Source organism: Balaenoptera physalus, assembly GCF_965194825.1.
Source record: "Balaenoptera physalus genome assembly, chromosome: 12".
NCBI classification, from domain to species: Eukaryota; Metazoa; Chordata; class Mammalia; order Artiodactyla; family Balaenopteridae; genus Balaenoptera; species Balaenoptera physalus.
The window spans coordinates 67,281,017-67,305,812 of NC_138897.1; the positions used below are offsets into that span (position 1 = coordinate 67,281,017).

The following is a 24,796-nucleotide window of genomic DNA, read 5'->3' on the forward strand; positions in this document are numbered from 1 at the left end:
GGTCATGCCTGTTCCTGAAAAAGTACACACTGAACCTGGAAGCCTTGTCCAGTTACCTTGGGATGGTCGTCCAACCTTCTTTGCAACTAAAAGTGAGAAACCCTTGTACAGTGTCCTACAAGGACCCCAGGAAACAGACTGAACTGCCCAGTGGGACTCGCATTAGAGGGGGGATTTTTGAACACCTCTGAAAGCTGTCTAGAGAGAGCAGTAGGTGGAAAAATACGCTGATTATACCACAAAATAATAATAGTGATGATAACAATAATAATAAAATAGTTAACATTTATGTGCCGGACACTATTCTAATCCCCCTTTTCAAATATGTTTGTTTTATCTTTACAACAGCTCTTAATGGTAGACATCATTCATACATTACAAACGATATCTGCCATATGAGCAAAAAACTACAAAGCTACACCAAGAAAAATGAGATGCTTAGCGCACTTTCAAATTCTGGGAGTTGAGTACAAAGGTTTTAAGTGCATTGTCAGCATAATCCATCAAAGTAAAATGCTCAGATTATCCATCAGAATAAAATGTGAATAATCTGAACTATATTGCTTTCTTTATGTTTGTTACAACTACTTGCAATCAAAATTTCCTTTTCAAAGATATGCTCTTTTTATTTGGCTACCTCTAAACATAATATATGCCCTTGGTTAAAATTTGTAGAATTTAGATAGCAAACATTTCTTGTAACGTGACACTGACTTCTCAGAAACGATCACTGCTGACCATTTGGTATAATTTACTCAGTATTTTTTCTTTGTGTCTAAAAGACTTCATCCTATGAACGGTGTTTTGAAGTTTGCTTTCTTTTTCAACGTTACAGTTATTTTGGACATCTTTCAGTGTCTGATAGTGTCAATCTACCTCTGTCTTTGAGTGGTTTTATAATGTTCCAGTGAATATACTTGTCATACGTTATTCAATGGACCTCAAACTATTCGATCGATTTCTTTTCAGCATAATGCAATACTGATTTTAATGTTCAGTCGTCTGTTTCAAAGGTGACTGCAAACGCCATGTAAGAGGATGAGGCCCCTATCAAAGCTGAAGTTAGCGTCTCCCGGGAAAGGGCTCCAGACATTAACTTGGCAGACGCACAAACTTAGGGTGACGAAGGCTTTACCCTCAGGTAGACAAGCAAAGGAGAGGACTTCCTCAGGCCGACCCACTCCGCTGGGTCAATGGGGGCGCTGTAGAGCAGAGACTTGTTCAGCTGCTGCAGGGGTATATTCGTTTGGTTTTCATTTGGCTGAAAAGAAGAGAAAGGGGAGTAAGAAATGGCCCCATGGAGTAGGAGAGTTCAGAGTAGTCTCCCTCAGCTATGGTTGGGGGGAGAGAAGACCCACTTCACGGGGGAAATCTCAGCATCAGAAGAGACGGGGGGCCAGAATGCCTCCAACCTGCTGAGCTGATGAAGGCCAGACAGGATGTGCTGGGGATGTGTGTCCCCCAGTATCTGCCTCCCTTCCCTGAAGGCCAGGCAATGAGACACGCCCCCCTGGCCCCACCGCCCCCCCAACCCCGTGTCTGAGGCTCACCAAGGAACAGTTGACAGAAAAGTTCTCAGGCTTAATGGTCTGCAGCTGGTACAACATTTTGCAGACAATGATCACACATGTCCACACAGTGCAGACGCTTGAAGCCAGGCGGCGGAGCTTGGTGTACGGCAGAGCAAAAGCCCAAGAAATCAAAAATACATAGTTGAACAGAGACACCTGAAAACAGAAAATAAGAAATGGGGACACAAATACGTAACATGGCACAACATCTACAAAACCTGGCAACCTGACTGATCCTGTTCTGCTGAGTTCAGCAAAGGCTGATTGAGTTCCTTGCATGGGCAAGGCATGGCCCTGAGTGTTAAGACTCTTATAGGCAGACAGGTGTATAACCAGGTGATGTCAAATAACATAGCAGCGGGAAACTACATGGGTGAACAGGCTCCTGTGAGAACACCCACAGGGGGTCCTTGGCCCAGTCTGGAGCTTCAGGAACACCTCCTGGCAGAGATGACTCCTGAGCTGTGCCTTGAAGGATGCAGAAAGTCAGCCAGGCCAAGAAAGGTGAGAAGTGCATTCCAGGTAAAGGACGTACAAGCAAAGGCAGCAAAGCATGAAGTAGCATGACAGGAGCAGGTGACCCCAAAAAGCTGGAGATTTTGGACTCGACAGCAGTGAACAGCAGCAGAAAGGGAGGCTGGACATACATCTGGGAGCCACGTTTTGATGGACCCTTTACAATCATGTACATGAACCCCTCCTGCAGAAAGCAGAGAGTGCTGAAGGGCTTTCCACTGGGAAACCCTAGGGAAATATTGCATTTTATTTAGATAGTATAGCTGAGGAATGCAGGTGCATCAGTGGGGTTGCGCCAGAGGTCAGGGGACCAGCTCACACCCACTGCAGTTGTCCAGCAGAACAATGACAAGGGCCCAAACTGGGGTAGTGGGGCAGAGAGGGGGAGGAGTCGGGGGTCTGAGGCAGGAAGTAAAATTAGCAGGATTTGAAGACTGACTGGCTTAGAGCAGTTTGGGGGGCGAGGGAGGAAGTGTGGGAGATGCTTCCCAGCTTCAGGCTTGGGAGCCAGAGCCCTGAGAGGATGGCAGTCCCCAACCGAGACAGGATCTGGGGTGGGCGCAGGTGTAAAGCAGGAAGGCAATGACTTCAACTTGCTTTGAGACCGTGAGTGTGTTTTTCCATCAGGTAAGATGCCCACTCATTTCTAACCGTTCTTCAGAGCTTGCAGTTCATTGAACAGTACAGAAGCACTGCCTTCTTATTCAGTCATGGAAAATCCTCACTTATTCTGAATATCATTAAAATAATATCTGACTATTGTTACACTGATATCATAGAAACATTTAGTATGATCGGGTAGAAATAACCACAAGCATGCAATTGATAAAACTGAACAGGCACCAAGTGCCAGGCACTCAGAGAGGTATGGTTACCTGTTGGGCTTACAAAGCTATAAAACAAGAAGTGTGGAGACGCCAAGACAGTGCTGAAATAGTACGGCAGTAGGAGCTGCTTACAGAATTGAGGATGAAAGAAATACTGTCCAAGGAAGTGCCCTGTAAACTACAGGCACAAACACAAGAAATAACAAAAGTTACATTTTAGCAAGATATTCTGACTGGCCGGCCGACTCCTCCTCCTCCATCATCATCAAGTGTCCTGCTAATTGGGGTGCTAAGAAGCAAATCTAAAGCTCCCATAAAATTAAGTCTCTTGGTTATTTCTTTTATTATGTATTTAAGGCATTGAGTACAAAAACAGTACGATGAATTGACATAGGACTTTTAATCTTTTGAGTGATAGAAAAAGAAAAGATGATACCTTTTATTAATCAGGTTAATTAGGTTAATTAACGAATTAGGTTCACGGTCATACATCCCGTGCGGCTCCCTGTAGTGCAAGTGAGAGCTGCAACGAAGAGCCACGACACCGCGACGGCGGGGGTGCGCTGAGCCGAATGGTGGGTGTTGACCACACTGCTGAACATCTAATCCAGGGTTAGGGAAGATGGCCCAGAGGGCGTTAGATCTAAACTGAGGCCGGGGGTACCAACAGGAGCTGGCCAGGCAGAGGAATTGCAGGTGTCAGGCCACACAGGCGAGGGGAGCGTGGGGTGACCATCCTCGGGGCCGCAGGTGGTCCGTCTTGAGATCAGCGGGCTCTGAGTCCATTCAGAGGACTCGGCAGCCCACCCGGAGGTTCAAATGTCTAGGACAGGAAATGGTGAAGTGGACCAGGGCCAGATCACGTGACTGTGAGGATGAGAGAGAGCTTTGAAAGTTTTCGAGAAGAGGATGAACACGATCCTAGTCACAGGTTGGAAAGAAGACCCTGGCCACACGATGGAATACGTGTTGGAAGGAGAAAGGATTAGAGCAATTTTGGGAATTGGTCAGAGGATAGTTGCCTTTCATATCCACGGGCTCCCCATCCTGGGGTAAAGAGGGCCAGCTGTAATCTCAAAGGGGGCTGAGGGAGAGGTGGCGGGCTCAGCTGTAGAGATATTTCGTGGAAGGGGCTTTGGGACACTCAAGAATGAGGTCCTGTCCAGTTGTCCCTTGGAGGTACGGGTCTGGAGTTTAAAGAGAGGACAGGTTTGAAGGTACAGATGTCCGCTCGTTGTATGGAGATGACACATGGAGCACAGGAGCTCCTGACACAGCTGCCGAAAGTCTGGAGTCGGTAGAGGGGGCTGCGGACGGAGCCTGCAGGCCCCTGAGAGAAGCTGGTGGGGAGAGGGGAAGGGGACCATGAGTGAGACAGAGGGAAGGCCAGGAAAGTGTTCGGATTTGGAAAACAACGGCGGGGAGAGCTTCAAGGATAAGGAAATGGTCACCAGGATCCAATGACCTGGAGAATCAAGTTAAATAAGGACTGAAAAGCTCTGTCACGCGGGTATTTTTGTTTCTTATCAGGTTACAAACAGGAAAACGGGGAGTCAGAGAAGTGTGGTGCTTCATTCAATGCAATCATGGTTGACAAAGGTCTCCTCATGTCCCCGATGATAAGAATCTCATGGAACATACATTTTTAGAAAATGACAGATATCTAGGCCCCCACCAATATCCAACGAGTCAGAATTTCTAGGGAAGGGCTTCCCTGGTGGCGCAGTGGTTGAGAATCTGCCTGCTAATGCAGGGGACACGGGTTCGAGCCCTGGTCTGGGAAGATCCCACATGCCGCGGAACAACTGGGCCCGTGAGCCACAACTACTGAGCCTGCGCGTCTGGAGCCTGTGCTCCGCAACAAGAGAGGCCGCGATAGTGAGAGGCCCGCGCACCGTGATGAAGAGTGGCCCCCGCTCGCCGCAACTAGAGAAAGCCCTTGCACAGAAATGAAGACACAACACAGCCAAAAATAAATATAAAAAATAAATACGTAAGCTAGCCTTGCCCATTTCTGTCTTAAAAAAAAAAAAAAAAAGAATTTCTAGGGAAATAGCTGGTCATCCATGTATACAACAAGCAGTCAGACAATTCTTATTATGCTTGCCCATCCCCGGTCCCCCTCCCTCAGAGCCCCCACTGCTTCAATGCCACCTCCATGGGGCCACCTCGGCATGACATCTCCCTCCTGAGCACCCAGAGACTCCTCCCCCATCAGCAGTGACGGTGACTTTGGTTTTATTTACCAGCCGCTACCGCCAGACTGCCAGCTGAGGGAGGAAACGTGTCTGCCATGCTTTTACGTCAGCATCTAGCACCATATAACCATTCAGTTTATTGTAATTTACTGTAAGTACATAATAAAGGCTAAATGCATGCTTAGTGAGAGTGAAAATAATAATAATAATGAAGCATCAACTGATATCTGGGGAAAATCTCAAACTTGCAAAGTTATTGTATTTACTTCCTTCAGTCAGTAAACATTTATGGAGCTTCTACACTGGCCAGGCCCTGTGGGACATGCTAAAGATACTTGAAGAAATGAGGACTGGCCCCTCCTCCAAGAATAACTTGATCTCACAGAGCTCACCAGGAACCTTTTGAAATTAGCACAGCTGCGTATAAAACAAGGAGAAGACAATGGTATATGTATTTTAAAAATCTAGGTCTTTCCAAAATGGTGTCACTCTGAGTAAGAGATGCAGAAGGGTTTCTGTAATGAATTCTTTCCCATGGTCTCTTCCTCCTCAGACGTCCATGAAGATAACCTCGGGCAAGTTTAATATTTGTGGGAGAAATGGCCCCGAAAGCTTGTGAAAACCAGCACCCTTGCTGGTGGCCTTGGATAAAGATGGTTTGAATGCGAAGCATGTGTGTGGCCACATCTCTTGAAGATTTCACTGGGGATGTGGACTTTGTTCTCATCTTGCCATTTACTGATGGGCTGTTTTTGAGAAAGGATTTTTTTGTATTAATCAAAATTAATAAGCTACGGATAGCAAATACACGCGGCAAATGTCATTGCTGACGGACTGCTCCTGTGGGGATGAGTGGAGCCTTCAAAGCACAAGAGGCCCCTGCGGGCGGAGGTGGGCACCTCGTAATGCACAAGCCCGGAGACGCCATTCTCAGGTGAGCGGTGCCCCCAGATGGTGCAAAATTCCGCCACATCCACGCTGGGTTGGCACGTGGCTCCTTATGAGAACTACGTGCAAGAGGCAGAGTCTATCTCTCTTCCCACCTGTAGTCAGTGTAGAGAGATGTTAAATCCAAGCGTCATGAGGCACCATGTTGGAGCAGGTCAGTGTGACACTGCAAAACGAGGTTCTGGCCAAACGTGTACAAATTTCCAAACAATCGATGGGAAACCATGTAGAGATCTGCCAATAGGTCCAGGAGGACACAAATGGGTCAAGATGGTGAAGATGACAGGAGGGAGCGTGAAGGGGATTCTCTGTAGGGCGGTGCTTCTGTCTGTCCCTCGACCCTGAGAGGATGAGGGTAAGGAGGAGATGCCAATTCTCTACCAAAGTCCTGAGGGAGGCGCTCCAAGCAGGACCCCTCAGCAGTCTCAGTGTGTGCACCTTGGAGTTGGTGACAGGGTTGGGGCACAGGCATTGAGGTCACACCTGGGCACAGGTGTCCAATATCACGCAGAAAACCCAGCAGCAAGGAGAGAGAGGATGCTTTGGTGACAGTGCGGGGTCATTGCTTCATTGGGACCCATGTCCAGAGCCAGAGCAGGGACCTCGTGCCTACTGTCCCAGGGCTGTTGTGGACATGCACGTGGGGCTGTTCGAGCACAGCTCAGGGGGGTGCCCACAAGGCTGTGGGTCCAGGAGGAGTGGGTGCTGGAAACCACGGGCTGGGTGACAGCCCCAGAGCTGCAGCTGGAGCCATCGCAGAGGAGCCTCCGGGAGGAAAAGGGTAGATTTGATCATCCTCAGCCCAGTGTGAGGCCATCCTAGGACAGTACAAGTCAAATCAGAATATCCTGCATCCCCGCCATCCCTGCCCAATGCCCAAGTCCATAACACCAGTCAGTTCATTGGAGCAGGGAGGCGGTGAGGGAGGTGAGTGTGAGAAAGAAAGAAGCAGCTGGAAGAGGACATGTTTCCACTGGGTGAGGGACCAGAGTTTGCTTCTTCTCCGTGGCTAGACAACTCTGACTAACGAACTGAGATCTTGCTTGCTATTCAAGGTAACTACAGGGCTTTCCATTACCTGAGGATGATCATAATGTGTCTTGTATTCGGGGCACGGAGGAAAGTTTAGTTGTTCTTATAATTATGCCTCGTGTTCTGATGGCTCAGTGCTCCCATGACATTAATAAGAATCAGCTGTGAACACGGTGATGGTGCCCAGGGACCAAGTCAGTGCAGAGGGGGAGGCCTCAGAGTCACTGACACCCAGGACCTTGTGGTGACTCACCCCTCAGGTGGGGTGACCTCCCCAGACACACCTGGGGGTCAAACCATCCTACAGCACCAGGATTCCAGCAGTGCCAGCAGTGGGAGAAGAATGTCTCTGATTCATGAGTCTCTTAACGTGTTTTAAAGTTACAGGTGAGAGAGATGGGATCAGGAATGAATTTTGGAAGTCTGTGCAATATGTGAATTGTAAGGGAGGAACTGGTCGCATGCCACCAAAGGCCGTTTTTCTAACGGTGCAACAGGGTGAAGAGACCGTAATCCTTTATTTACTTGACAGCCTATTAATAACGCATTCTCAAGACTCATTAGGATGATTTAAAATTATATGTAAATATGTCTGCTTTTCATTTAGGATTTATGAGAAAGTGGTGTCATTTAACCCTCTCTTTCTTTCTCCTTCTGGACTCTCCAGGATGGATTCAGAGAGTGGGTCTTCCATGCCCTACTCACACTAATTTCTCTTTCATTGAATGCCCACTCCCATCATTCAACTGTCTCACGATGCCCCCACGCCAACTCTGCCACACATCAGAAATCATCCGCACACCAGACTTGGTTAATTCAGAAATGGACTTGGTTCATTTTTAGCCACACGCTTCCTCTGATCCTTTTTCATTGCTCTTTAATATTCCGACCCTCAAATTCTGTCTGAATTGGTCAATTCACCTGTAAAGTTAAAATGCTTTAACTTTTTTATTCTCAATTAATATACATATTAGGCTAAATTTTACTTCTAATCAATGTATAGACTTGGTTACTTAACGATGGAGCATGTGTCATTTTCTGCCACAAATCTCACGGGGACAGTGGTTCCTGTTTTGTTCCCACCTGGCCCTGATTACCCATCCACTTCACATGGTTTGTATGAAAAGGGAGAAAGTCCCAGTTTAGACTGGAGAGCTCACATTAAGGTTTACCCCTTAGTCACCTACTCGTGAAATATTTGGGGTTCAAAGTACTGTAGTTGTAATATTATATTGTTACTTAACTTTTTAAAAATTATAGGCAGTCTTTCCTGACCTAATTTTTAGAGGGCAAAGACTCTTTGAGTTGTCACCAACTCAAAAAGAGTCCAGGGAAATTAGAAATACATGAAAGTTATCTGTTGAAGAAATTGAAAGAAAGCTAACTTCTCACAGTAAACAGCAAATCATTGTTGGCTGAATGATGACTCTTCTCTTTTCAGGTAAGAAAACAGAAGTGCCATTACAATGTTGAAAGACTTTGTGCTTCATCTCAGAAACTCCAATCATGAACAAGGTGAGCTCTACAAAAGACTCTATCAAATTTTGGAACCTGCGTTTCCTTGGTAGCATGCACCGGAATGTTACTGTTTTCCCCCAAAGAGAATTTATGGAGGTAGATTCCCACGCGCGTAGTGGAGAAAAGCATCCTGTCTCATACCCTTCACTAAAGACTAGATGAAAATCAGGAACCTCTGTGATAGGACCACACTGATGAGGGACTAAGCCGGGGGCTCTTTCTGCCCTGAGATCGCTCCCTCTTCTCAGAACAGCTGTCCTGTGGTTTTCTGTGTGTCAAGTGTATGTGCCTGTCTCAGACCTTGGTGTCCTGACGTCGTGGGACATCACCCTTAAAAAATCAGGGACAGTTGACAAAGGAAAGTGGCGACGGGCCTTGGTTCGGTTTGGCCTGAGGATAAACAGGCGTCACTTGCCTCTTTCACGGACACCCAGATGATGTAGGAGGAGACGATCTTGATGATGTGAAGCTCCAGGATCCACCACAGGAACGTCTGCAGCTGGTGGAAGCACTCCAGGAACTTCAGGAACAGCACCGTGAGGCGGTCAATCACCAGGTGCCACTTGTTCCTCAGATCTGCAGGGCAGGGAATGTGCCCGAGGGCACGAAAAGGGCTTGTGTGTGCCATTACGGTTGAAAGCCTACCTTGTATCATTCCCATGGGAACGAGAAGCTGCAAAATCAGAGTAGTGGATGAATTCTATCTAAGGCACCCCGATCTGGAGGAAGGTGGCCCAAGAATCCCACGTCCGGTGATGACTTCGATGTCACACACCGAGAATGAATGAGGGACAGGTTGCTTTCACCCACCTTTTCATTAAATTTGTGCAAAAAAGAATTTTGACCTTGTTTACTCTTAGGGCTGAGCTATGATTCCTTGATTTCCCCCGAATATTAAGTAGCTGAGCTCCCTCTTCATGACATTTTTCTTGCCAAAACAGTGGTTCCTTAAGCGCCAGTCTCCTCGCCGGGGCTTAACGAGGGGGTGGGCAGAGCCCAGCAGCCGCCCTGGACGAGCCCACCCCTGTCACAGCGGAGGATGGACCTGAGAGGCTGAGGTCACAGTTCACCAAGTGCGGCGCTCAGACTCATTCCAGTCATAATTTGTAATCAAATTCGTCATTTTTGACCTTCCACCTTGTGCTAGGGAATAACATTTTGCAGACTGGGGTCATGCTTCTGCCTAGAAGGTCTGTCCCGGTTAATCTGAACACAAGTCCTCACAGGACTGTTTCACGCAATCAGCCTGTCCCTGCCTTTGCAGACAGAAGCTCACGGGCCCAGGCAGATAAGACCCAGGGTCTCTGTACGTAGCTTCCTGACCTGGCTGGGGTGGTTGCAACAGGTAAGGTACTTGGTTCTGAAAGTTTAAGGAAGGTTTTAGTTATTGTGAAAATGTTTATTTACAGAGCGACTCAGGTGACAGTCACTACAAGATTGAGGTCACACCTGGGCACAGTTTCGAGGCTTCAGGGGCAAGTAAAGAGGGAGCAGGTGAACAGCTGCAGCCCAGTTTTTGGTGAGATGTTATTGTAAAGCTCAAACCTGCCTTTAAGTATAAAATAGAACCTAGTCCTGAGCCCTTGGTCCCCAGAGCTTGGTTTCCTTCACCTGTGGAAGGCACATCCCTCAGATACGGAGGGAGCATTTCTGGGCCTCTCTTAGGGTTTCTGCGACGAGTGGGCGAAGGGGCCAGTCTGTGGGGAGCTTGTCTTTGGGAGGAATCTTCCTCCTGGTGCTGCCTTTTATTTTCTACTTTGTAAAGCACAGAGCACCAGGAAAGACAAGGGCAGCATCTCAGCATCACAGCCTCAGAATGTCACCCCCCAAAGGCTATGCTCTCTGGTTCCTCCATGCTTCCTGGGAACTAACAGACTAAACGAAACTGGGCAGGACCCTGCAAGACCCAGACAACCAGCCATCTGCCATCTTCCTCTAAGTCAGAATTACAAGGAAATCACTGGAGCAATTGCAACAGGAAAGCTAGGACTACAGCAACCAAAAGACCACACCCTGGTCTCTAGTTCACTGCCTGGGTCGAGCGTAGACTCATTTTATTCACTTGGAGCAAGTCAGTGTTTCACTCCCTCCATCTGGGAGCCGGCATCTTCTGAGCAGCTCCTGGGGCGGGCGGGCAGCTTACCTGACGTCTCTTCCTCCTCCTCGTCCTCCTCCTCCTCCTCCTCGTCCTCTTCCTCACTCTCCTTGCCGAGCTCACCCTTCTTGGCCTTTGCAGGGCATCCCCCCGGCTTCTCCTCCCCAGGTCCTGCCAGCTGCTTGACTTCCACCACCTCCAAGCTGGCGGTTGGCTTCATCATGGCGAGGTCTGGAAGGCTTCCCTCAGGGTGGGCCAGTCTGTGGGCAGAGAGCAGCCGAATCAGGGGAGGGAAGGGTGCCGGGGGATGCGAGTGAGGGGCCCGTGAAGGAGGATAAACAAAACGGAGGTCACTACACAGCCTGGCATGTGGGCTTGTTAGCATCTGGTCGCTTTTTATTTTTTAAAGCTCTTTCTAAAAACGAACTGTAAACTCAGGTTTGGTTAGCTCTTCCAATTCAGGTTCTAGTGATGAGTTGGTCATGAGAGCTATCGACACCTAAACTTGACATTTTTCCCACAGGAGAAAATGGTCAGAGTTTAGGATGGAGAAGCATGAAATGGCATTGTGTAGAGCAAGCATTTCATGGCTTCACAGGGGGACTTACTCATTTTGGTAGATTGGTAATTTTTTCTTGATGCTGCTCAAAGTAATTGAAATAGAAAGGAAAAAAAGGAGATGAGAACAGAAGAATTATAAGGAAAGTCAGAGATCACACATCATGCTATACGTCATCCACTATTGCATTCCTGTACGCCGGGTGCAGGGGGTCCTAACGCCAAGTGCATTCCAGGATGGCAGAAGCAGCGAGCTTTGACTGGGAACCCTGTGCCTGGCAACTGATCTGAGAGTGGACGGGACTGCAGTGGTAAAGGACAGAATGCAGGAACTGCTGAGGCAAATCAGATCATGCTTTTTTAGTAACACAGCAAACTATCCCCCAGGAGTCAAGTCATTCACATTTTAAGGAGGGATTTTTAAATTCTTAAATAACGTGTAACGTCAGTCAACCTTTGCATAGACCAATCCCATTCTGCCATCATCTGAAGCATATGCAGCGGGTGCTAATGCTTTTGGGGGTAAGAAGCCTGCATCACGCCCCATCCTTGTGCACCAGGTGCGCTGCTAGACCAGCTCTCCTGAGAAGACATGCGTGAGCCTGGATGAGGGAGCTGAGCCTCCCTGAGCTCGTGGGAGCTGCCGCCTCACCGAGCCCAGCAGACTCTCGGGCGGTCCAGCTTATTTTGTGGTGGATAATAATGAGTACGATCTTTCTCCTCAATTTTTAAAAAAAGTACATCTTTTTATTCATATTCAAATGAATGTTTGAAGGAACATTTGTGGGCAATACATATTAGGAAAAGGTCTATTGGAATTACACATAGTCCTCTCCATTTGCAATAATTAATCTATACATTTCAGCCCGGCTGTAACAGGATGGACACTTAATAATTATTGTTAATTATTATTGTTATTGTATCTGTACCGTTGTGGGTTCTGAGTCAATTATTTCACCTCTCTGGAATTTACTTGTTTTTTGTTTTTTACAAAATGAGGAAGTTTGGCTACATAAAAATCTAAGCTCACGTGCAACTTGTTGGTTTTACGTTTAAAACACCTGTGATATTGGATAACTGGTCATGAATCTGCATTGTCCCTAGACTGTTAGAGAGGTTCTCCTTCAAAAGTAATTCTTTTTAACAGGGTGTCAAGTAGGTAAATTACAGAGTGTCAGAAACGAATTGTTAATTTAATGAACAAAGAAGTTCTGAGGATGGTGGAAGAAACTGTGCAGATATACACTTGCTTATTTTCTTAAGGTAGACAATTCACCCTCCACCTTTGGGGAAGTTCCCCATTCTTGAAACTGTAGTTCCACATCTCCTACACCAGCTCCATGCATCAACTCTCAGGGTACTTCTTTTCTGTCCCTGCTTCATCAGGACTCTATGTATTAAAGGGTATCAAGGTGAAAGCCAGGTGCTACACAAATGTCAATGTTTCTATGTCCTCTTCAGGGCAAGCAGGGGGTTGCATTTTACAAGTGAGAAGACACTTTCACAGTGACAGAAATTTGTGGATTTTACTGTGGAAGTATGACCACTTCTATCATCTACCTCGGCACTGCCATGACTTGATACTGAAAAGAAGACAACTTTCCAGTAATGAGTGCTATTTATGGAGGGAAACTCCCAGAGATGTGGCTGTTTCTGCAGTTGCCACTACGGCTACGTAACAAAAAGTCCTCTAGCCACGAGACCCCCAAAGTGCTGTCCAGATTGAGGGGAGATTATTGAACGAAGGAATCACAGAAGAACATCAGACTAAACCTTTTGGAAGTAAGTCCGGAAGATCTACTTCTGGAAACTTGTCAGTTACAGGAGACCTGGGACCTGATGGAGCTGGGGGTGTCGGGGAAAGGGGAGAGAGTTCCTGTGTCTAATGCTGCTACCTCCCCTCTGACATCATCCTCATGGGAAACAGTGACACTGATGCCCTCTGGAGCAGCCTGACCTCTGAGCTTGTAACACAGGGCCAACAAAAAAAAAAAAAGAAGAAAGAAAGGAAAGACAAAAGGGGAAGTGTGTATCAGGCTATCATTTACCAGCCTAGGTGTTTGCCAACTGAAATTTCACCGAGAAAATTTGCGTGCATAAAATGAGTACAGATGAAAGTATTTTCAATGCATGGTTGGAGTTTCTATTTTAAAAAGACACTTGTGTGAATCCTTCCGACTTCCATTTTTTTCTCATTTTTCTCATAGCATTTTTTTTGAGGCAATCCAGAACAGTGTTAAAAGCATGCTTTTTGGAATCAGAACAACTTAGATTCAAGCCTCAACTAGACATCTTACTAGCGAGAGGACTTGGCAAAGTTCCTTACCATGTCTTTTATTTTTTAAAAAATTTTTTATTGAAATATAGTTGATTTACAATGTTGCGTTAGATTCAGGTGTACAACAAAGTGATTCAATTATACATGTATATATATATATACACATTGGGTTGGCCAAACAGTTCATTGGGGTTTTTCCAATGTTACTGAAAAACCCGAACGAACTGTTTGGCCAACCCAGTATATATTTGCCGTGTCTTTTAAATCTCAGTTTGCTGATCTGTGAAATGGAATAACAGTGCCTACTTCCTGGGATGTTGTGAAAATGGAGGTGATTTCCGTTAAGTGCTTAACACGGTGCTTAGTACACAGGAACATTTTTAGAGTAAAGAACCATCTGCTAATGACAGATTTGCATATACTTTTTGATAATCCGCATCATCAATTCATGCTAAGGAAGAGGCAGAATCAGGACACACCTTCGTGTGGGACCACATAGCACAGGATGCTGGGGTGGGCGCTCAATTTGGACTCTAATTCTGTCATCAGCATATTCCTTAATGGCTTGTGTGTTAAAATGGCCATTCAGAGAACAGTGCAAACGTTTCTCCCTCGAAAATCTGTCTCCGATAGTCTCAATGCCCAAGGCCTCTTATGGCCACCATCACCTCCCTCCACCATGTGGCCAGACCGGGTGGGTTGCTGCAGGGCTGCGGTCCGACTGCCCAGGGCAGGGTCGAGGCAGAACTGGCTGCCCCTTTGCTGTCATGGATGGCTGTATCGATTCCCCAGGAAAGCCTGTGTACCTTAACTTAGGTATGTGCCCCCCCCAACTAATTTTAAAAAGGGATCCTGATTTTTCAAAGACTAAATTAAAAACCACCCTCTAGTGAAAAAAACATTCCCTGAAACTTCCAGCAAAGGAACTTAGGATGCTTGTAATTCTCTGCTGATCCTCACGTGTGGATTATCCCATCACTGGTGGATGACTTCCACTTTGGGATCCAAACCGACCAGCTGATGAACCAGATTCTCCCGGACCCCGCCCCAGCTTCCTTAAATCCCACCGTTTTGCCTGTCTTTCCCCTCAAGGAGCCCATTTCCTTCTCTCTGCATTTTCTTGACCTCGCCTGTAACTCTGGTCTTGCTTTTATGATGATCCAAGCTCTGAGCTTAACCCTCTGACTATTTCTTAACCACGATGGTTCTCTCCTCTTGCATTCCAACAGAGCAGGCGACTTTTGTCTGTTTATTCACCCACCCTCTCTCTTTCACGCTTCCGCAGCTCTGTAAGTCAATGTGTGCATTTCTCAATTTGTGTCCACATCATTTTATTCTCTCCTTGAGGACAGAAATCCAGTCTCACTCTGCTCACCTGCCTTTGCTTGGTGTACACTGTCATTCCCTGAGTGTTTGGTGAGTGAATTCTACACACTGGAGAGGCATTCTAATTTGAAACCAAAGAAACAAATTATGGAGAGTTGAAGAGGTTTAAGTCTGTACTAGGAGTTGACTTTGAAAAGCCACATATTAAGCTACTTTCCAATAAAGAAAATGGAAATTCTACTATGGTAAAATCCCCTAAGGCCTAAATTCCATTTATTTATAACTACTCCAAGGTAAACTGCACTCACCCCATTCATTAGACTATTAGAAAAAAGGAACTTTCTTGCAAATGTGTACTATTTATAAGTAATATTTAAAGTAGAGGTTTTAAAACTCTTTCAGATTATATTCTGGAACTCCTAAGCACTTTGAGAAAACTGTAATTCACAGATGAGCGGTTGATTTAATTTAATTCAATTTAATATTACATCTTAACTCTGTGTGGTAGTAATTCCTCCAAAAAAAATCTACTAGGCAAGATGGGGTATAATGGCTCTGGTTTGTGTATATGTGGGAGAAATAATCATTACTCCTGTTAAAATCTTCTAAATCAGTCTGTTTACAGATTCAGCTAGAACTTCCTGCAATTTTTCACATCATCAAAATTTTATCAGTCACCCACTGTCCTAAACACACCCGCCACCTCACACCTCGTAAGGTCAAGTCTAAATTGTAATCGACGCAGAAGTCGAATGTAGGTATATCCCCTCTTTCATTGGAACTCATGTTTACAAACGCATTATTCTCCTTATAAAACAGCATTGAGCGTACAGAAATAAATTTTGGGAGACAGAAAGCTTATTTACTTAATAAAAGGTTCACCCTATCATTGGACACACTTCACGTGCAGCCTTTCAGAGGCACACATTGTCCAGAGAGGGACGGGCTTGTTAGGTCACGTGTCCCTTAAGGCAGAGCTCTGGCCTTTCTTAAAATGTTAGCATTCAGACAAAAATGAGAGATTCCACTGGAAAGAAGACTGAGCTAATGGTGGAATGCTTCAAGTTTTAAATTATTTTAGATGACTTTGCATCTAGATCAGTCTAAGAACTCCTGAGTGAATTCACTGGCCTTGTGACTTGGGTTCATGGGCATAGGCTTTCCCTCAAGAGAAAAGTCGGGCACAACGGGGACCAAAACTTGTACAGTCATCCCTCGGTATCCATGGTGGAGTGGTTCCAGGACCCCCGAAGATACCAAAATCCACGGATGCTCAAGTCCCTTACATAAAATGGTGTAGTATTTTCATATAACCTATGCACATCTTCCTGTATACTTTAAATCATCTCTAGACGACTTACAATACCTAATACTATGTGAATGCCATGTAAATAGTAGCTTGCACACAGCAAATTCAAATTTTGCTTTGGGGAACTTTCTGGAATTTTTTTCTTTTCACATATTTTTGATCTGTAGTTGGTTGAATCCATGGATGCAGAACCCGTGGATACGGAAGGCCAAGTGTATCAGCTATCAGAGCCCATCAAACCAATACCTGACCTCTTGGCTGCTCCAGCCACCTCATCTTAAAGCAAATGGTCAATACTTTATGAGAAACACTGAGGGAGACAGACAGAGATTGTGCTTCCTTATGTTTAGAGGGATAAGATTGATATAGCTGCTCGAGATTTCTGGTTCGAGTCTCTGTCTTACTTCTCTGCCTGGCAGCTAAAAACCTGAGGTTGACTTTTCTCTCTCAGGCTGTCCACAAAACTGGCCCCAAAGGGAGCAAGCCCGGCCTCCTTCCTCTTCTGCAGAGATCTGCACATGATGCGCTAAGTTTTTACACCTCCTTCTAGAAGTTCTGCCTCCTAGGGTTTGCTATTTGGTTGTCAGCCTCGGGATTTTACTTAAGATAACGGACTAGAGAACCAACAAATCTTTCCCAAGGTTATTTTGTTAAGTGGATTTCTTGCAAAATACATGCTTCTATTACCTAAATTACTGACTTGATTACTAATGACATGAAGTTATGGGAGCGGGTATTTTAATTCACCTACTTAATAAAGTAAGAAGAGTTTTGGTAAATTAGACCCCAAAGGCTCTTTTCTCTGAACTCTTAGGGCACTTGAGGTAACTCTACACACGGCACATGTCAAAGCTCACTCTTTATTACGTGTGGTTACCTGCCTGGTTTAGCTCCCCAGCTGGGTGACATGCTTCGAAGGTACTGCCCAGCTTTGCCTTTTTTGCAGAAAGCAAATATATTGTGAAGTTGGGTCATGTAAAATACCGTCCTTCAATACGTTGCTCTTTCAAGTAGACATATATTTGAGGAAATTGATGCTTTAATTTTCTCTTAACCATAGATTGTTGTGACCATTGTCACTTCATTCAGGAATATCTACTGAGGGTCCACTAATGGTTAAGCCTCCACGGTAAGTGAGATGGATTTTACAGGGCCTGCGGGGTGGAGGCCTCGGGTAGGGGAGACAAGACAGCCAGGCAGATAGGGGCTGAAGGCCAGTGTCGGGGGGCAGCGATGAGAAAGTGCTCCGGGAATTCAGAGCAAGGGCAGTTCCGCTCAGCGGGGAGCCGGCAGTGGCGGGCAGGTCTGTGGAGAGCTGGTTCTGGAGCTGAGCCCTCCATTACGTGTTCAAGAGGGAGCCGGGAACCAACTCTACCAAGGGTGACATCAGTGGGGCTGGCGGCTGAGCCAGGCCAACGCCGAGGGCCAGCCGAAGACCCGCGGCCACCTCCGAGTCCGCTCGGCAGCACCATTCGGTCCAAACGCCGAATGGCTGGGTTTGCAAAAGACATCCAGCGCACCTGCAGGCCACGCCCACTGTCTGATGATGCCATTTTTCACTTACAAGCTAATGAAGTGTTTAACACCCCCAGAGACCATTTTAAAAAAGGAAACCGAGAGAGAAAACGTTGAGGTACCCACCTATTTATTATCAGATACACGCGCCCATTGACCTTGGCATGGCTACACGGGGGCACAAGGAAGCAGGCGGTGGCAGCGGGGGACAGTTGGAGAGAGAAAGAGGAGAGCGTTAGCCAGAGAGGAAGAGCTGGTGTCCCGTAAGCTCTGCACCACCACGTGTGCCACCGACATGGTGCACGCACCGGAGGAGGGTCCGGACAGCGTGATTCGGCAGCAGAGAAATCAGAGTCGGGAAATCGCCGGACGGTAACAGTCTCTCCCTCCCTACCCCCGAGCCACACACCCTGTCAGGAATCTGTAAGGTTTACATGTCCAGAATGCATTTATCAGATAAAATACCACGGAAAACATGAATTCTTGCTCCTTCCCCGGAATTAAAAAAAGAAAATCCTCCTAAATGTCCATATTCAACATACTGTTTTCTGAGGTGTTCTAAAACTGAAGTCAGAAAAAAGTCATTCTATTTCCATAGGCATCACTGTACTTTCTAAAACAAACTATGGACAAATTGCAGTGACGGATATTTAAATAAGGAGTGGATATTTAGTACCTTATTAAGTATATATTATATAATAATTACATTGTGATTATGTTATATATTTTATCAGTATATAAGGGAAATGATATTCCTGAGAATGCCTACCTAGAACTAATAATAGTTTCACATAAGGTATATCATAAAACATTTTCATAATGCTAACTTTATAAATTCTGGAAGGCTAATAAACACAATGAATTCTGCTTCAGACACAAGTGACATTTGCCTACAGGGCCTACACAAACCACAAAAACAACAGACAAAACAGGAAAAGGACAGCTGGCTATTCACAGAAACAACAGGATTGGAATCACTTTAAGGGATAAAATGCATCGATTATTCCCAATTTGGGAGGTTTTTTTTTTTTTCCCCCCCAAGCATCTACTAAGCGGGCAGGAACAGAGAAGGCAAAGCAGGACAGTCAATCCCAACTCCGAAAATACGTTTCTCTTCATCATTTTGATTTTAATGTAGCCATTTACTAGCGTTCTAGGCACTAAAACTACCGTGAGGTGAAAATTGTCAGTAAGGAAAATACTACAACGGAAAAGAGCAGCAAAAAAGATGGGATACGTATCTTATGTTCCAAGTTGAAATCTGGGGGACTTTTATATGAAACTCTTGCATGAAATCCCAAAACACCGAACTTGAGTGAGTCCTTTGAACTCCTCGAGTTTCTAGAAAACTGTTTTTCACAGAACCAAAAATGAAATCCTGCATTCCTAAACCATTCAGGTGGCTGCCATTATATACTCTCGCCTCGCCCTTTACATTTTCTTGGAAATGTAACAGTTAAGGGGGGCGCTCAGGCTGAGCTGCGGCCAGAGGAGGGCCACCTCCGGTCTCAGACTCAACAGACTGCTTGGCCTCCTTCCCTGTCCTGCCAGGCGAGGGGGTTACGGGCTGGCAGGACACCAGAGGAAACAGGGAGAACACATCTTGACACAGGCTGCTGTCCTTCTCCAGAACCTACATAATTAAATCAGGTTCCACATACTTAACAGGAACTCTGTGCAACAAATTCAGTTTTCCATTATTCCACTCCTTAGCACAGTAGAACACAGACAGTTTGATATTTCATAAACTGTGCATGATGAGATACTGCTGCATCTTCTTTTGATGGACACGTTGTTTCCCTTGAAAAAGAGCTAAGGGGAATTTTCAACTGTGGCATCTGTGCTCCTTTGAATACAGCACTTTGCTCCCTTATTTACTTAACAAGTGTTTTTCCAGGAACTGAATCACAGGCTATTAGGTGAAGCAGAGAGGAAAATCAGTATCAAGGTTCATTAGACGAATGCTTGTAATTTCCCCGTGATGGAGCAGATCTAGGCACGTGTGATGACCCACCGTGGCTTCAGCACACATGGCCAGGGAGAGCCAGATCCATCTGCTACTTGTAAACAATTTATGTTTATTGATGGGCAGACCACAACAGGGAGCTGAAGAAAGAAAACACTGCCTTCACTTTCTTTCCTTAAATCTTATTCTGGTTACTCATAGATGGCAGATTCTCTCCTTTTAGCCAAGGTTCTTCCCTTCCAAGACGGAAGGGAGAATTCTGCACTGCGCTCTCACTCACAGCGACTTCTTCTCTGCCTGTTCGTGCGACTGAAAACTCATCCTCCGAATTAGCCAGATTCTGTAAATGTTCTAAAAACACCTCACCAGCCTGGACATAAAAGACACATCACCACCACAGCTACTCTGAACTAATTCACATGCCTGTCAAGATCACTGCATGAACCATCATAAATCACTACCAACTGTTTCACAAAGTGCCGTCAAATATTCCACATTTTTTCTCATTTTTTCCCCACTTACAGGCTGATACTCATGGCAAGTTCAGGGCTGAGATTCTAAGTGAGATGGTTGGGAGGGTCCAGGCTGCCTTCCTGGAGCTTCCTGCACGGGCTCACCTGTAGATGGCGCTGTCTTCCTTGCTGGGAATGGACTTCAGGTCCGTGAGTTCCAGGAAGCGGTCGTGGAAGTAGTGCAGGTGCAGGATGCACACCAGCAAGAAGGACGTGGGGATGAATATGCGCGTGAAGAGCTCAGCCACCGTGAACTGTTTTAAGCCAAGGTCCTCCAGCCTGCAAAACAAAACGGCTTTCCCCTGTGGGCTCTCCTACCCGAATGCCTACTGGAAGTTGGCTGTTTCACAGTGATTTCATATTGAGTGTTTTCAAGACAGCATTCTCGATTTCCCCATTTCCTGAAGCAGCTGAGCTGCTCTCCACCGCCCTCTCCCCACCCTGCTCTTCACTGGCACAACCGTCTACCTCGTGCAAAACGCCCCGATCAGGGTGTTCCCCCGACACTTTCTTTGCCTTCTGGTCTCCACCATCTGCGTTCCTTCAACCTCATCCCTTGAATCTGTCCTCGTTTTCATCTCTAGCACCTCCTATTCCAGGTGGAGCCAGCCACCATCCTCACTCGCAGGACCCCCCCCACTGCTGGCTGACCGTCCTGCTGGGTTTATTCTTGTCCCCCACACACATCCCTTTTTCCTCAGCCAGTCAAGGGTGCTTTAAAGACTTATAGAAATTTCACCATAAATGAGATGTGAACCATCACTACCTACAAGCCTTGCACCTCTGGGTGCCTAGCTGACCTTTCCCACTTCTCCCCTTGCTCCCCACAGGCCAGCCTTGCTGCCTTTCCACACACACACACACACACACACACACACACACACACACACACACATGCCAAAGTCTGCCCTACCTCAGGGCCTTTGCATTTGCTGCTCTCTTTTTCTGGAATGTTCATCCACCTCCCAGCTCCCAACTCACACACTTTTCTAAAGACAAGCTCCTTCCTATTCTTCAGGAGTTTAAATGACACCTCCTCAGGGACTTTCCTGGCTGTCCAGTGGTTAAGATTCGGCACTTTCACTGCCGAGGGCGTGGGTTCAGTCCCTGCTCAGGGAACTAAGATCCTGCATGCTGCGTGGCGCAGCCAAAAAAAAAAAAAACAATGACGCCTCCTCAGGGAAGCCTGCCCTAACTACTCTATCTCTAGTTATTCTCCCCCATTCTTCAGTACCTCAACCTGTTTCTGTTTCCTTCACAGACGTGTCACAGTTGATTTGTTTGTACATTACATAGGCTTTTGGTTTGTCTCCTCTCCTAGACTATAAACTCCACAGGGCTCAGACTCTGTCTCTCTTGCTTCCTGTTGCATCTTCAGGTACAGAAGAGTGTCTGGCCCAGGGGAGGCACTCAAGAAATATTTGCTGAATTGACTTAAAGATATATTAGTCTAGCTACACGGTGAACCTTCCTTTTAAACTTTCCTCTTGGCCACCTCAGGATACTCAGCTCTATGCCCAGTGCTGGTGGGATTTCTAAACGAACTTCAGAAGTTTATAGAAGCAAATTAGAAAAGCCTAGACTTCTATTTCATGCACAAGAAAGATTTCATCACCACTAGTCTCTGAGCACTTTTCCTGTGGCACCAACTACTCCTTAGATCTTAGCACCGGCTCCATCAGTGAGGAGAGGCTGATGTGTTACCTTATGAACCTACTGATAAGGAACTGGGCTCCAGTTAAGAAAGGAGGAAGCATGACAGTGAGGAACTGGGCAGGTGTGCTTCACATGAAACCAACACTAGAAAATGCCATTTCATTAATAATGGGCGGAAAATTCACTTTTCAGTTGATATTTACTGAGTACCTACTATGTGCTAAAAGCTCAGGGCAAGGTCATGAGAACCCAAAATGGCCAAGACCTGAGTCCTCTTCTGGAGGAACCTTTATTTTTTTTTTTGAATTTTATTTTATTTATTTTTTTATACAGCAGGTTTTTATTAGTTATCCATTTTATACATATTAGTGTATATCTGTCAATCCCAATCTCCCAATTCATCACACCACCACCACCCCCCGCCACTTTCCCCCCTTGGTGTCCATACGTTTGTTCTCTACATCTGTGTCTCAATTTCTGCCCTGCAAACTGGTTCATCTGTACCATTTTTCTAGAACTTATAGCCATCACTGGCTATAAGTTCTGAAGGAACTTATAGCCAGTAATGATGTCATGTTTTACAACAACCTCCCAGAAAGATGTTTTGAACAACACGCATTCACAACTTCACGCTGTTTGTTATTTTCCATCCCACTGTCCACCACAATTACTTACTTTTCTTTTTTCAATCCAGTCATATTTTGCCACAGGCCCGGGAAGTTTTCAAACTGATATGTGTATATAAAGATCAGCACCAGCATCGTGTAGATAACCACCGACATCCAGAAATATTTCAGGATACGTCTCCACCACTCATAGTGCACCTGAACAACAAATAAGAAAAAAAAGTGGTCAGAGGAAAACTCACAAAAATACCTGGTTTATTCAAAGAAGACAGGTGATTCCATTTACAAATGTTTGAAAACAAAGTCAAGTTCATTTTTAGTTTTTGAGGCTCTGTTCCTCGTAGGGTTGGGTGGCTGTGGATTGGAATCTGGTTCCACCAGAAATTGTGAGTTGTGTCTTTGGGCAAAGCTGCTGGACCACCCTAAGCTTGTTTCCTCCTCAAGAGTACTTACTTGCCAGTTGTTCTGAGGATGAAATAATGATGTTTATATCATCATCATTAATAATGATGTTTACCTCGGCATGATGTCTGGTCTATATCTGGTCTACGGGAGGCTTTCAAGGAGGTATAGTCTGTCCTTGTGGTCATGGCTGGGGAAACTGCCTCCGTTTTGAAATTCAGAGTGATGCCGTATGAATACAAATGTGAAACCACCACAGAGAGGAGGCATCCCTCTTTACCAAAAACCTGTGGGGTTTCATTAGAGAACATCTACCCGGAATTTCAGAAGGTATTTCAAAATGTGATTGACCTCAGTTGAGACATTTTCATCTCCACAGGTAATCGACTCTTGTTAATCGAGGTTGCTTTACGTGTTTTCTTGGTTGCTGGCCCGAACGTTTACTGTTGCACTTGTGTACATCATCGGGCTCCCACCCATCATCAGTTACATGGAATTTGTGGAGAGGCTAACTCATTTCAATATAACATTTCATAAATTCTAATTAATGAAATACTAAAGCACTCAATGCATTATACATACATTTGTATACACACACAGACACACACACACATGCACATGATTTTCTGATTCCAAAGTTGAAATACAAATGAACCGAATATTATCCAGTATTTTAGATTACCCACCCACGGTTTTTACATTAGTATTCAAAAGTGTAATCTAATGATACAGACTTCTTTTTTTAATTAATAATTTTTGAAAAACTTATGAATTTTTTCTGACTTTTTTTTACCCATGGATTTGTTTTTTTTCAGTTTTGTCATGTTTACTTTATTTATTGAAGTATAGTTGATTTACAATGTTGTATAGGTTTCAGGTGTACAGCAAAGTGATTTAGCTATACATTTTTTTTTTCAGATTCTTTTCTTTTATAGGTAATTACAAAATACTGGGTATAGTGCCCTGCGCTATACCGTAGGTCCTTGTTTATCTATTTTATATATAGCAGTGTGTTTCTGTTAATCCCAAACTCCTAATTTATCCCTCCCCCCCTTCCCCTTTGGTAACCATAAGTTTGTTCTCTATGTCTGTGGGTCTGTTTCTGTTTTGTAAATAAGTTCATTAGTGTGGTATTTTAGATTCCACATGTAAGTGATATCATATGGTACTTGTCTTTCTCTGTCTGACTCACTTCACTTAGTATGGTAATCTCTAAGTCCATCCGTGTTGCTGCAAATGGCATTATTTCATTCTTTCTTATGGCTGAGTAATATTCTTTTGAGTATATGTACCACGTCTTCTTTATCCGTTCCTCTGTTGATGGACATTTCTAAGACCAGGAACAAGACAAGGATGCCCACTCTAACCACTTCTCTGCCATTTTAAGAACCTAACATTTAAAATCAGTGAACAAGCTGAAGGGAGCTACTTCTCATTTTAGGATTCCTAGTGCGTAATGTCTGAATCTCATCGACCCCTTTACACGACGTTTTCACGAGGTCATAGAAACTTAGGGTCTTGTCGAAAGAAGCTCACGTATGTTCCTGGACAGATGTGAGGATTGAAAAACAGGGACAGCTGCATACCCACCTGATACAGGGCCACACAGAACAGGAAGAGCACCATGTAGATGATCTTGTACATCACGATTTTACCCTCGAAGCTGACGAAGAAGAACATCCCTCCACAGACGTAGATCCAGTACTTGATGAACAAGGCCACCACCAGGTTACCCAGCACCTTCATGATGTCCTGCTCGTCCTCCTCCTCCTCCTCCTCCTTCTTCTGCTCCTGCTTCTCCTCCTTTGGCTCCTCTTCTTCCTTCTTCTCCTGGGCCTCCCCATCCACCTGTATGTCCTGTTCGTCATCTTCAAAAGAGAAGACCATGCTGTTCAATGGAGCTGGTCAACCACAGCTCAGAACCATACTCTGACCAGTGTGAT

General features: G+C 45.4%; 1 protein-coding gene across 5 annotated transcripts in view; it reads right to left on the reverse strand.

The window, feature by feature from the left end:
- PIEZO2 (piezo type mechanosensitive ion channel component 2) overlaps positions 1 to 24,796 on the reverse strand; it is a 343,647-nt gene that overhangs the window by 70,686 nt on the left and 248,165 nt on the right. For all 5 annotated transcript variants that reach the window (XM_082416414.1, XM_082416413.1, XM_082416415.1 and 2 more), the window contains 7 exons: positions 24,444 to 24,721; positions 22,501 to 22,649; positions 20,275 to 20,448; positions 10,754 to 10,965; positions 9,026 to 9,186; positions 1,551 to 1,727; positions 1,136 to 1,261 (listed from right to left, as the gene is read on the reverse strand). In XM_082416414.1, coding sequence (XP_082272540.1) covers positions 1,136 to 1,261; positions 1,551 to 1,727; positions 9,026 to 9,186; positions 10,754 to 10,965; positions 20,275 to 20,448; positions 22,501 to 22,649; positions 24,444 to 24,721 — 1,277 coding nt within the window. The remainder of the gene's footprint in view (positions 1 to 1,135; positions 1,262 to 1,550; positions 1,728 to 9,025; positions 9,187 to 10,753; positions 10,966 to 20,274; positions 20,449 to 22,500; positions 22,650 to 24,443; positions 24,722 to 24,796) is intronic.